The sequence below is a fragment of the Macaca mulatta genome, chromosome X (genome assembly GCF_049350105.2).
Source record: "Macaca mulatta isolate MMU2019108-1 chromosome X, T2T-MMU8v2.0, whole genome shotgun sequence".
In the NCBI taxonomy this organism is placed as follows: domain Eukaryota; kingdom Metazoa; phylum Chordata; class Mammalia; order Primates; family Cercopithecidae; genus Macaca; species Macaca mulatta.
The window spans coordinates 18808652-18822287 of NC_133426.1; the positions used below are offsets into that span (position 1 = coordinate 18808652).

The following is a 13636-nucleotide window of genomic DNA, read 5'->3' on the forward strand; positions in this document are numbered from 1 at the left end:
TAGAGGCTGACTACTGGGTTCAAATTCCAGCTCTGCCGCTTCTTAAGGGCTAACAGCCTTGGGCAAGTTACTTACCTCTCTGAGCCTCAGCTTCCTGATCTGGAAAATGGCAATATAACTAGGATCTCCCCTTCCTAGACTGGATTGAGAAGATTAAGGGAGTGGACGTGTACTAAGCATGTAGGAATCTGGTATGTTGTAAGCCTTCAGAATACATTTAGTCCTTATCATTTCTTTTCTTTTCTTTCTTTATTTTTTTTGAGACAGAGTCTCACTCTGTCACCCAGGCTGGAGTGCAATGGCATGATCTTGGCTCACTGCAACCTCCGCTCCCGGGTTCAAACAATTCTCCCGCCTCAGCCTCCCAAATAGCTGGGATTACAGGTGCGCACCACCACGCCCGGCTAATTTTTTGCATTTTTAGTAGAGACAGGGCTTTGCCATGTTGGCGAGGCTGGTCTTGAACTCCTGACCTCAGGTGATCCACCCGCTTCGGCCTCCCAAAGTGCTGGGATTACAGGCATGAGCCACCGCACCCGGCCATCATTTCTTTTCTTAAAGAATGGTGGCTTCTTGACAACATGCCCCCGTACCTACTTTTTAAAGGATTGCCAATTGTGTTATAGCTTGTTGGGAAGTTTTCCATTTAGTCTGTGTATTTGTATCTGTGTTTTATTTGTTTGTATGTTTTGTTGTTTGCTGCTAGTAGGTTTTTATCTTATGCAATAAAGATTCCTTGGTCCTGCCACCCACTTCGGAATAAGAAAGGTATTTCTTTGTGTGTCCTTGATGTCTTAAGTATCAAACATTTCCTAGTCTCATTCCTAATGAGGATGCTTTTTTTTTGAGACAGGGTTGCACTCTGCCACCCAAGCTGGACTGCAGTGGTACGGTCACTGTTTACTGCAACCTCTGCCTCCTGCAACCTCTGCCTCCTGGGCTCAAGTGATCCTCCCATCTCAGCCTCCTAAGTAGCTGGGAATACAGCCACCCACCACCACGCCCGGCTAATTTTTTATGTTATTTCATTTTTGTAGAGACGGGGTCTCACTATGTTGCTCAGGCTTGTCTTGGATTCCTGGGTTCCAGTGATCCTCCCTCCTCAGCCTCCCAAAGTGCTGGGATTACAGGTGTGAACCTCCTAATGAGGGTTCTTTACACTTGCCTTTGGCAGTTGTGCCCACAGAAACTGCAGGCCCAGCATTGCTGGTCTTTCAACTACCTTTCTTAGATACCTTTTCTTCTTGTTCCATGAACTTCTAAAGATCCCTCTTTCTGAAAATACCAGGCTGCTTCATTTGTCTGATTCTCTACCGCCTTTAAATTTCCATATGGTTGTACCTTCAAGCAGATACATTTAAGAACAAGTAAACACCAGAAATAAACCCTCATCTATATGGTCAATTTGAGGCAGGAAAATAGGGTCTGGAGGCAGGGAACATAAAGCCGATTCACACTTCAGCTATGACAGGAAATATCCTCACCATAGGGTGTACGCTGAGTAAATGACTTTGTAACTTTACTTTGTCCTCTTCATTTACGTAGGGCATACACCAAGTAACCAATGGAAACTCCCACAAATTCTGTAATAGGGCCTTTGAGCCCCTGTGCTCGGGCCACTCCCACACTGTGGAGTGTACGTTCATTTTCAATAAATCTCTTCATTACTTCCTTGCTTCGTTTGTGCGTTTTGTCCAATTATTTGTTCAAGATGCCAAGAACCTAGACACCCTCCACCAGTAACGAAGTGATTTTTGACAAAGGTGCCAAGACCATTCAATGGCAAAAGGGCAGTCTTTTCAAGAAATGCGGCTGGAAAACGATATCCACATGCACGAGAGTGAAGTTGGACCCTTAACCTTACACCATATACAAAAATGAACTCTAAATCGATCAAAGGACCTAAACATAAGAGCTAAAACTATAAAATTCTTGGAAGAAAACATAGGGGAAAGTCTTCATGATATTGGATTTGGCAATGATTTCTTTGATATAACACCAAAGCATAGACAACAAAAGTAAAAATAAATAGACCACATTAACATTAAAAGAATTTATGCATGAAATGATACTATTAAGAGAGTAGAAGAAACACTCCACAGAATGGGAGAAAATACTTGCAAATTATATATCCGATAAGGGATTAATATCCAGAATACACAAAGAACTCCAAAACTCAACACCAACAAAAACAACCCAATTCAAAACTGAGCAAAGGATTTGAATAGACACTTCTCCAAAGAAGATATATAAGTGGCCAATAAGCACATGAAAAGATGCTCAATATCACTAATCGTTCAGGAAATGTAAATCAAAACCACAATGAGATACCACTTCACACCCATTGCCAAAACAACAGGAAAATACAAGCATCGTCAAGAATGGGAGACACTGGAATTCTTGTGCCTTGCTTGTGGGAATGTAAAATGATACAGCCACTGTGGAAAACAGTTTAGCAGTTTCTCAAGATGTTAAACACAGGGTTATATGATCCAGCAATTCCCTTCTAGGTATATGCCCCAAAGAAATGAAAGCAGGGACTCAAATAGTGATTTGTACACCCATGTTCATAGCAGCATTATTCACAACAGCCGAAAGGGGGAAACGACCCAAATGCCCATCAATGGATGAATCAATAGACAAAATGGGGTCAATGCATACAGTGAAACATTAGCCGTTAAAAAGAATGAAATTCTGATACAAGCTGCAATGTGGGTGAACTTTGAAAACATCCTAAGTGAAATAAGCCAGGCACAAAAGGACAAATATTGTATGATTCCACTTATCTAAGGTACTTGCAATAGGCAAATACATAGAAAGAAAAGGAACAGAAGTTACCAGGAAGGGGTACGGGGGAAGGAAATGGGGAGTTATTGTTTAATGGATATAGAGTTTCTATTTGGGATGATGAAAACGTTTTAGAAATGGATAGCGGTGACAGTTACACAAAATTGTGAATGTACTTAATGCCAATGAACTGTATACTTAAAAATGGTTAAAATGATAAATATTGTATTATTTTACCATAGTAAAAAAATCCTAAATAACAAAAAAATTACACACATACAAGCAGATAAACAGAAAAAAAAAATGAAGAAAAACAGACACATTACCTTCCAGGGATGTTACCAGAACGACATGAAGACAAATGATGACAAGGAATATCTTGAATGTCAGTAAAACTTCTTCAGTTCTGCCAACACGGCCACACTGCCTGCCAGAGAAAACCATCCTGGAATAAAGTAAGGCGAAAACAGATCATCACAGCTGCCATAATCACAACACGGCAATACCTCAAAGGTCATTCCTCAACCAAGGCAACCTGTGATCCTGTGCACTTCAAATTGCTATGGTTCCAGAGAATCAGAAACGCCAGTTGGGCACTGGTGACAACAAGCAAAACCCATGTTTATGATGGGAGGGTTGCCCAGTAGGATGTTATACCTATTAGAAGCAAGGTAGCCCATGTGGATTTATGGAAAACATCAACACATGCAAAATAACAAGAGAAGAAATTAAAAATGCAAAATGTTACATCATTATTACCACTACACAGAATCTTTTCAATAATCTATCAATTTCTCTGTTATTTTTCCTTAAAAAAAACACTTTTTTAAAGAGATAGAGTCTCGCTATGTTGCCCAGGCTGGAGCGCAATGGCTGTTCACAGGTGTGATCATAGTATACTGAGGCTTCAAGCAATCCTCCTGCCTCAGGCAGCGCCACTGTGCCCAGCTCCTATTCATGCTTTTTTTTTTTTTTTTTTTTTTTGAGGCGGAGTTTTCCTCTTGTATGTTTTATGCTGCAAAAGGATAAGTGATATGGACAGGAGGCAGGGAAATATTGGGTAGAAGAAGGTGGTCCTGGACAAGGGCCACACTCTCAAGCCTGGACCCGTAGCCCAAAGTGAGAACATGCGTTCCTGTTTCCCTGCCCAAATGTTGGCTTTTCCAAAACCACCCTGGCCTGCCCTGTCCCCCAGTCCGGTATCCATAAAAACCCCAGGCCTCACTGGCAGAGTAGCAGAGAAGGAGAGAAGAGAAGTAGCCGGACGTTGGAGAGGAGCAGCTTGACTTCAGAGAGATGGCTTGACAGTGGGACTTCGGAGAAGAGTTCAGCCACAGATGGCCAAACTCCAGGGGAAGTTTCCCACTCCATTCCCTTTCCAGCTACCCATCCCACTGAGAGCCACTTTCGTCAGCAATAAAATCCTCAGCATTCGCCACCCTCCAATTTGTTCTTACAACTTCATTCCTCCTGGATGCCAGACGAATACCTGGGTGCGGGTGCAAGAGGCTGTCACAATGACACTGAGCTGTTTAACACTTACACTGTCCACAGATGGCAATGCTAAAAGAATGTGCTGTAACACATGCCCTCTGGGGCTCTGGAGGTCGTGGGCAACCTGTCGATGCTGCCGTGGGCCCGCACAGAGTCCTGCTCCTGCTGGTTGCCCAGAAGCACTCAACCTGGCCTCTGTACCCACTCACCTGCGTGCTCCCCCTCCCGCGAGGGGGTGAGAGCTGTGGGCTGAGTCAGTGAGCCACTCCTTCATGAGTCCCACGAAGGGGTCAAGGGAACTACCCAGTTTCATCAGTACATTGCGTTTCCTTTTTGTTGCACATTATTTTATCATCATAGCTTGCATTTTAGTAGTTTATATCAGAATTGAATTTAAAAGCCTCATTTGCCATTCATTCATTTATTCATTCAACAAATATTTATTGAGGGCCAGTATGTACCAGTTGAGATGTGAGGGCTGAATAGGAGTGAGTTAGATGAAATGCACGTGCTGGAGGTGGGGCAGGGGCTAGGGGAGAGTTCAGCACACAGAGAGAATCGCAAACGCTAAGACCGTCTGATCCTCCCATGTCTGGGAGTTGGCCAACATTACCCCATGACGGGCAGTCAGCACTAGGAGCGGAGGCTGGCGTGGAGTGCTGAGAAAGGAACCACTCATGGGCACAGGCACAAGCAAGGGGGTGGCGAGAGCCAACTGGGCAGGCTTCCTCTACACAGCCAGAGGGAAGTGGCTGGACAAACCAGGCTGTGTGTCCTCAGCGAGCAGAGCTCTCAGCCAAGGGCACTCATGAATCCAGCCACCACTTGCAGCCTCTGCAAGTCCTAGAGTGAGTGTGAATACACAGTGGTGAAGACTAAAGAGCATGAGTTCAAAGGTCCCAGCTCGGCCACATAATATCTGAGTGACTGTGGACAAGTTATTTCCAATGGTCATGTTTCCCCATCTAGCAAATTGAGATAACAGCACTCACCTGATAGTGCTGTTGCAGTGAGTAAACAAGAAATCTTTGCACAGTGGCTGGCACTGTGAAGGTACTGTAAATGTTAGCTGTACTCGTCATTCATTCATTCATTCATTCAACAGGTATCTATTTTGCACCTAGTATGTGCAGGATCAGGCAGTGCTGGGATTAAGGGGTAGAGGGCATGGAAAGAAGGGGGATATATAAGCCAGAATTTCTGTCTCAAGATAAAGCTGGCAATCTTTAAGAATTCTGTAATTGAATACTCATAACCAGCACTAGGAGAGTGATTCTTTCCTTGACCTGACATGATGATGTTTTAGACCAGGAGGTGAATCTTTCTCCTTCAAAAGACAGCTTGCATATCTTAAATTAATAAATTGTATTATGTATTAATGCTATAATATGTTGATCAATTATAAAAAGCCTCTAATTTCTCCCTCCTCTTTTAACCTCTCTCTGGGCATAATGGCATGTTATTGATCTTCCCAAAGGAGTCACTCAAATGAGGATGTTAACACAGTTGTGCAAAGATGTATCGATGTCTCTCTGGAGGAAAGACCTAAGTGTCTGCTACAGCTATACAAAACAATCTCAGTGCAGCTCAGAAATATAATGTTTGCCAAGGAAACCAGAGAGAAAAGAGTACTTATTGTACATAATTCCATTCATGAGAAATCGAAGCAGAAAAAACTAATCGATGCGGTGAGAAGTCAGGAGAAGGCTTATCCTTGGAAGGTAGGGAGTTATAACAATATTGGATGTGGGCACAAGGGAGGCTTCTGAGGTATCGGGAATATTATGTGTGCCAGTTACATGGTCGTGTTCAGTTCACAAAATTCACTGAGTTGTATACTTATATGTATGCCATAATTTTCAATAAAAAGTTTAAAAATTAACCTATTTTTTAAGTTTTTGAACTCTGCCCCCCCTCCAAAAGCACTGCTTTAAAAAAAAAAAACGGAGGCATTATTGAGTGAACTACAGCGCCACAGAAAATGCTCTCCTCTGCAAATGCCTTAGGCTTGACTCTACCTGAAACTGGTGGAGTTGACTTAGATTTAATTCACAAGTATTTAAGTGTAGCCTGGGGAGACAGTATCAGAGTGGTTTATTTCTGGAAAGGAACTCAGAAATCACCTATCCTCGAACCCTCATTCTACAGATGAAAGAGGCCCATCATGGCAAGCTTCTCCAACCCACGGCCCACGGGTCACATGTGGCCCAGGATGCTTTTGAATGTGGCCCAACACAAATTCTTAAACTTTCTTAAAACATTATGATATTTCTTTTGCAATTTTTTTTTTTTAGCTCATCAGCTATCAATAGCTATAGTGTATTTTATGTGTAGCCCACAACAATTCTTCTTCCAATGTAGCCCAGAGAAGCCAAAAGATTGGACGCCCCTGCAAGTCTGGGGGATGGGTCAAGGTCATTCAGCTATTTGGTAGAACCCTTACTCTTTCTACCAGAACACAATGCCAGCCTCCTGAGACTTTGTCTCCTTGTAAGTAAAATGTTTTGAGTCCATCAGGTGAAAGACATCAAGTTCAAAACGTTATTATACAATCTTAAAATGTCTACAAACTCATTCTTGAGCTTTGCTAACTCTTAGGGCAGGACCTAAGTGGTGTACAAGACATGATCAAAGGTAAATTTGTGTATTCAGTGACTCAGTGTACATACACAGTGAGTGACTACTATGTGCTGTAACTGAGACCTCTGATCAAAATAAACTATGCCTTTTCACTAAAGACAGGATCTACTCAACTTCCAAATGCAGGTAGGAAAGGCCAGAATGAAAGATGATCCCAGCAACCATCTTGAAAAAAAATATAGATCAAGAACTTAATGCAGACTGGCACCACTCAAAAGACTGCTTTCAGTTGTCAGATCTGGAATACGTTTTCTCAAGGCTGAACATATGTTTTTGGAGAAGTTTTATGATATTTGAAATAATGTAGCTTCTACTGCCTTCTGCATAAACCGAGAATGTCCTATTAGGTCATAAAGTCTCTAGGATCACTAATCAAAGGGAAATCTGTGAAGTTTGAAACCTTTAGTCATTGCACATCAAAGCCATTTTTCTCTGTTTCAGCTGGAACATTGATATAGTTTGGATACGTGTCCCCATCCAAATCTCATGTTGAATGTTGGAGGTGTGAGCTGGTGGGAGGTGTTGGATCATGGAGGATCCTTCATGAATAGCTTGGGCCATCCCCTTGGTGATAAGTGAGCCCCAGAAGCAAATGTCACTATGCTTCTTGTACAGCATGCAGAACCAGGAGCCAGTTAAACCCCTTTTCTTATAAATGACCCAGTCTCGGGGATTTCTTTATAGCAATGTAAGAACAGCCTAACACAAACATCTATTCATCTTCTGGTGCAATTGGGGTTAGCTCAATGCTATCCAGGTCATCAACAAAGAGGATTTGAATAACCACTGGTTCTTAGCAAATTTTTAAGGTGCTAAGGATGGCTAGGAAGATAGCAACAATTACAAAGAAAACTATTTGGTAGCATTTGAACAGTGAAACATAGACCTTGACACTAGATTAAAGATGATCCCCAATTCATCTTTATCCAGGGCCCCCTTTTAAGTTGTGAACTCTGGTGTAAATGGCAACCTCTCTCCAGAGTTGTATAGTGCATGAACTACATGACTATATGCCATGGTGCTTCCACTCTAAAAACTCATTCTAGAGCTCTTCAATTTCATTAAATAGTATCAGTATCATATTTTTAAATATATATCATCAGTGAAACCTGTTATGACAATAAATGATAAATCTGTCTCTAGATGTAGAATAATTAAAGAATAATATCAGAAAGGGAGAAATAGCTTGATACCACCATAGGGTAGGTCTGGGTGAGGGTTATTCTCTGTTATCTCTGGTTAACTGGCATACTTTGATTATACCATAGCTACTATGATAGAGGCAATGATTACTATTTTTGACCTGAGTTACAAGAGGTATGATAATTGTTCCCTAAGTCTTCTAGAAAACTCTTTGCTTTTGGGACATTTATACGGAGTCATATATGTTGGCTTACAAGACCACCACAAGGGGAAATGTAAAAAAAAAAGGACTGCAGGGGTTCTCAGTATGGATAAAGCAAGAACAAAAAGTGAAAAAGCAATTGATTTGGATTGTTCAATTTTCAAAGAAGTCAGAGAAAGAATCAGGAAACTGGTAAGAAAAGCATAATTAAATTTCTATTTGAACACTGCTCAATGACTTCGATACAGGAAATATCTCAGGGGAAAAAAAATGTCTTCAGCATTCCAGAAATAGGTTAGGTTAGTTAGATCAAACCTTGGGCTGAAGACAATTAAAAATCATGAATAAAATGCTAAAAGCATTTTCTTTTATTATTATTATTTTTTGAGACAGGGTCTCATTCTGTCACCTAGGCTGGAGTGCAGTGGCATCATCATGGCTCACTGCAGCCTCGACCCCGTGGGCTCAATTGATCCTCCTGCCTCAGCCTCCTGAGTAGCTGAGACTACAGGCATGCACCACCACACCTGGCTAATTTTTTAATTTTTTGTAGAGATGAAGTTTTACCATGTTGCCTAGGTTGGTATTGAACTCCTGGTCTTAAACTCCTGGGCCTCAGCCTCCCAAAGTGCTGGGATTACAGGAGTGAGCCACCATACCCGGCACATTTTCTTTCTTCTTCTTTTTTTTTTGTTTGTTTGAGGCAGAGTCTCGCTCTGTCTCCCAGGCTGGAGAGCAATGGCATGATCTTGGCTCACTGCAACCTCCACCTCCTGGGTTCAAGCAATTCTCCTGTCTCAGCCTCATGAGTAGCTAGGATTACAGGTGCCTGCCACCACACCTGGCTAATTTTTTCTATTTTTAGTAGAGATGGGGTTTCACCATGTTGGCCAGGCTAGACTTGAACTCCTGACCTCAGTTGATCCATCCAGCTCAGCCTCCCAAAGTGCTGGGATTACAGGCGTGAGCCACTGTGCCCAGCCGTGCATTTTCTTAAACATATCAAAGAGCTGGCAAGATAGAAAGGAATTGCCAGGCCAAAGGTGAAACTCAAGCAGGAACCCGGTAAGCAATGTAAGCAATGAAGCCCACTTATACCTGTGGGTATGGGCCTAATGAGGCAAACCTGAGTATCAAATATGACATATGAAAGAAAAGTTCAGAGACATGGAGAAAAGAAATATAATGTCTAACATACATTTAAACAAAATTCAAAGAGGAGAGAATCAGTGTTTGGAATGATAATGACTAAGTGCCTCCTTAGTCATGGGTGAAAAACACCAATCCTCAGATTTAAGAAGCCCAAAGAATCTCAATCACAATAAATAAAAAGAAATCTACACCTAGATACATCATAGTGAAAATGAGAGAAAACAAAAACAGGAACATCTGAAAAATTGTCAGAAAAACAAGACAGATAACCTTCAAAGGAGCAGCTGTCAGGCTGGGGGTGCGGTGGCTCACGTCTGTAATCCCAGCACTTTGGGAGGCCGAGGTGGGTGGATCACTTGAGGCCAGGAGTTCAAGGTCAGCCTGCCAACGAGGTGGAATCCTATCTCTACTAAAATTTCATAAATTAGCCAGGTGTGGTGGCACCCACCTGTAATCCCAGCTACTCGGGAGGCTGAGGCAGGAGAATCGCTTGAACCCGGGAGGCAGAGGTTGCAGTGAGCTGAGATCACACCACTGCACTCCAGCCTGGGCGTCAGAGCAAGACTGCACCTCAAAAAAAAAAAAAAAAAAAAAGAGAAAGGCTGTTAAGAAGCTGCTGTTAGACTGACAGCTATCTTCTCAGAAGCAACAGTGGAAGCCGGAACCAGTGGAAGTCTGTCTGCAGCGTGCCGGAAAGAAACTGCCGACTTAGAATTCTGCTCTCAGGGAAAATATCTTTGAAGAATGAGGGCAAGATGAAGATATTCCCAGACAAACAGAAACTGTGATGTTGCTCCCTGCCTGCAAATCATTACTGAAATCAATCCTAAAACATGTATTCAGGCAAAAGACATAAGATCTGAGATGCAAGGAGGAATGAGGAACAAAGGAAGTGGTGGGTTTTGTGGCCAGGCCCATGGCTAACATTTCTAAGATACAGTTCAAGAGTTTAAAAGAAGGCTTTGCCCTTATTCTTCCCCTAAGGCTTCATTCCAAGCTGTAAGAGGCTTTGTGCACACGCACGTGATCACCACAGCCTGCATACCCTAACCCCCTCTCCTTCATGCATGTACCCCTTGGTCATCCCTTGGGTCTGGGAGTACATACACCTGCAGCATGGCTTGCAATGGGGAAGGGGAGTGCCCAGGTCCTGGAAATTGGCACAGAATGTTTGGATTGGGAATTCCAGGGTCCTGGATTCCCAGAGTATGATCTAGAAGCAAGGGTGAGGGGAAGAGGGAGGCAGCCTCCAGGTAGGCATGACTTCTTGACGCCACAGACTTCTTGCCATTTGGAGAGGGGTGGAGCTAGAGAAAGGCCAGAGCGGGGACTCTAAATCACAAGTCACAAGCCAGAGGCCCCAGTTGCCCAGAACTAGGGGTAGTATTCTCTATTGGCAAATCCAAATCAACTTTTACTATATAAAACAGTGCCAGTCATGGTGGCTCACGCCTGTAATCCCAGCACTTTGGGAGGCTGAGATGGGCAGATCACTTGAGCTCAGGAGTTCAAGACCAGCCTGGCCAACATGGTGAAACCCCATCTCTACTAAAAATACCAAAATTAGCTAGATGTGGTGGCGGGCACCTGTGACCCTAGCTTCTTGGGAGGCTGAGGCAGGAGAATTGTTTGAACCTGGGAGGCGGAGGTTGCAGTGAGCCAAGATCGTGCCACTGCACTCCAGCCTGGGTGATAGAGGGAGACTCTGTCTTGAAATAAAACAAAACTACTATATAAAACAATAACATCTTGTAGGGATTAGTGAAACATGATAAAAACATACAGCAACTATCTCATATATATAAACATAGGAAATAATATATGTATTATATGTAATATAACTAAGGAGATGACAAAATGAAATTCAAAAATTAAAGTCTTCCAAGGTCCTTGAATTATACTAGAGGAAGCTAAAGGTATTGATTATTTTTACACATTGAAAAGTTGAGTAGACATGTTGTAATTTCTACACCAGGTTGTAATTTCTACAACAGGTTGTAATTTCTTTAGTAACTAAAGAACAGAAAAGGGACATATAACTTCCTAACTAGTGGAGGAGGAAAACAGTTTTTAACATATTCAGTCAGTCTGGAAAAAAGGCAAGAAAGAGGAGAAACAGCAACAAAGAATGGTTAGGAAAAATAGAAAGTGATAAAGATTTAAAAACAAATGCAGGCTGGTGCAGTGGCTCACGCCTGTAATCTCAGCACTTTGGGAGGCCAAGGCGGGTGGATCACCTGAGGTCAGGAGTTTGAGACCAGCCTGACCAACATGACGAAACCCCATCTCTACTAAAAAAAAAATACAAAAACTTAGCCAGGCATAGTGTCAGGTGCCTGTAATCCCAGATACTCGGGAGGCTGAGGCAGGAGAATCGCTTGAACCCAGGAGGCAGAGGTTGCAGTGAGCTGAGATTACACCACTGCACTCCAGCCCTGGGCAACAAGAGTGAAACTCCGTCTCAAAAAAAAAGAAAAAAAAAATGCAGATAAAATGATTCATGTAATATAAATGGACTCAATGATTCCATTAAAAGACAAAGGATTATCAGACTGAAAAAAATACAAACTCCAATTATATGCTATTCACAAGGACACAAATAGAACCTAATGATTCAGAAAGTTTGAAAGTAAAGAGATGGAAAAGATATGCTATGCCCAAGCTAATCAAAAGAAAACTAATGTGTTTATACTAATATCAGACAAATTATACTTTAAAGCAAAATGCTTTACCTAGAAATAAAACCGTTCATTCATAAAAGATTCAATTCTGAATTGAAGACTGAAGAAATGTACATGTGAATGCAACTACTGTAGCCTCAAAATACACCAAACAGCATTGACGGAATATAAGGAGAAATAGAACAAATTCACAATCATAATGAGAGATCTCTATCAGCAATTGGTAAAAATTAAATAAGAAAGTCATTAAGGATATAGAATATTTGAATGACACATTTAACCAACACCACGAGGACCATATTTAGAAGCCCCCATTCAACAACTGCAGCGTGCATAATCTTTTCAAGTGCACATGGAATGTCTGTGAAACCATTCAGACCATCAGAAAAGTCTCAAAAGCTTTGTAAAGAATTGGAAAACAGGAAAGCAGCATGTTCTTTGACCACAACACAATTAAGTTGTAATAACAAAAAGTTAGATTTATTATTTAACAAATAACCCATGGGTCAAATAAGTCACAATGTTTATTAGAAAATATTCGCCAGGCGTGGTGGCTCACACCTGTAATCCTAGCACTTTGGGAGGCTGAGGCAGAAGGATCACCTGAGCCCAGGAGTTCGAGCCCAGCCTGGACAACAAAGTGGGACCCCCCTCATCTCTACAAATAAATCAAAAAATTAGCCGGGCATGGTGGTATGCGCCTGTGGTCCCAGCTGCATGGGAGTCTGAGGCAAGAGAGATAGCCTGAGACAAGGAGGTAGAGGCTGTAGTGAACCATGATCACGCCAATGCACTGCAGCCTGGGCAACAGAGCAAGACCTTGTCTCAAAAAGAAAAAAGAAGAATAAAGAAAATATTTGACTTGATCAATAATAAAAACGCTATATAAAAAACACATAGGATACAGCTAATGATAGAGTGAAAATTATATTTTAAACATACAAATTAGAAAAAGAGAAAGGCTTAAAATTAATGAATTAAGATTCTTAAGAAGTGTGAAAAAGTACAGCAAAACAAACCCAAAGAAGAAGAAGGAAGGTAATGAAAAAAAAAGAAGCATATAATAAAGACAGAAAAAAGACATAAAGATTAACAAAGCCAACGTTGCTCTTTGAAAAGACAATTCTGGCAAAATCAAGAGACAGAGGGAGGGGAGGGAGAAAGGGGAGAAAAAGAGAGAGGCAGGGAGTGAGGAAGTAGCTAATAGGAGGTATGGAAAAAGCAACACACCTGTAAATGCTATAAACATAATAAATATAAAAGGCTCTTAGGGACAACTTTCTTCAATAATTTTGAAACTCTAGATAGAAAGGGACAAATTTCTAGAAACAAATACCAATTACCAAGAAGGAATCAAGTAGAAATGATAAACATGAATAGTAGGTATAACCATTAAAAATCTCAAAACGTCCCACAAAGAAAACTCCAGGCCCAGACGGCTTCACTGATGATTCTATCAAATATTTAAGGAATAAGAGTTCCAATCGCACAGAAACTAAAGAAAAAGAGCACATCTGAAATCACTTTTACAAGGCTA

The 13636-nt window shown here is 41.7% G+C and overlaps 1 protein-coding gene across 5 annotated transcripts in view; it reads right to left on the reverse strand.

Moving 5' to 3' along the window:
- Positions 1 to 13636, reverse strand: part of ADGRG2 (adhesion G protein-coupled receptor G2) — a 134111-nt gene that overhangs the window by 76369 nt on the left and 44106 nt on the right. For all 5 annotated transcript variants that reach the window (XM_077989612.1, XM_028842106.2, XM_028842108.2 and 2 more), the window contains exon 3: positions 3114 to 3232. In XM_077989612.1, the coding sequence (XP_077845738.1) occupies positions 3114 to 3231 (118 nt within the window). In that variant the 5' untranslated portion in view covers position 3232. The remainder of the gene's footprint in view (positions 1 to 3113; positions 3233 to 13636) is intronic.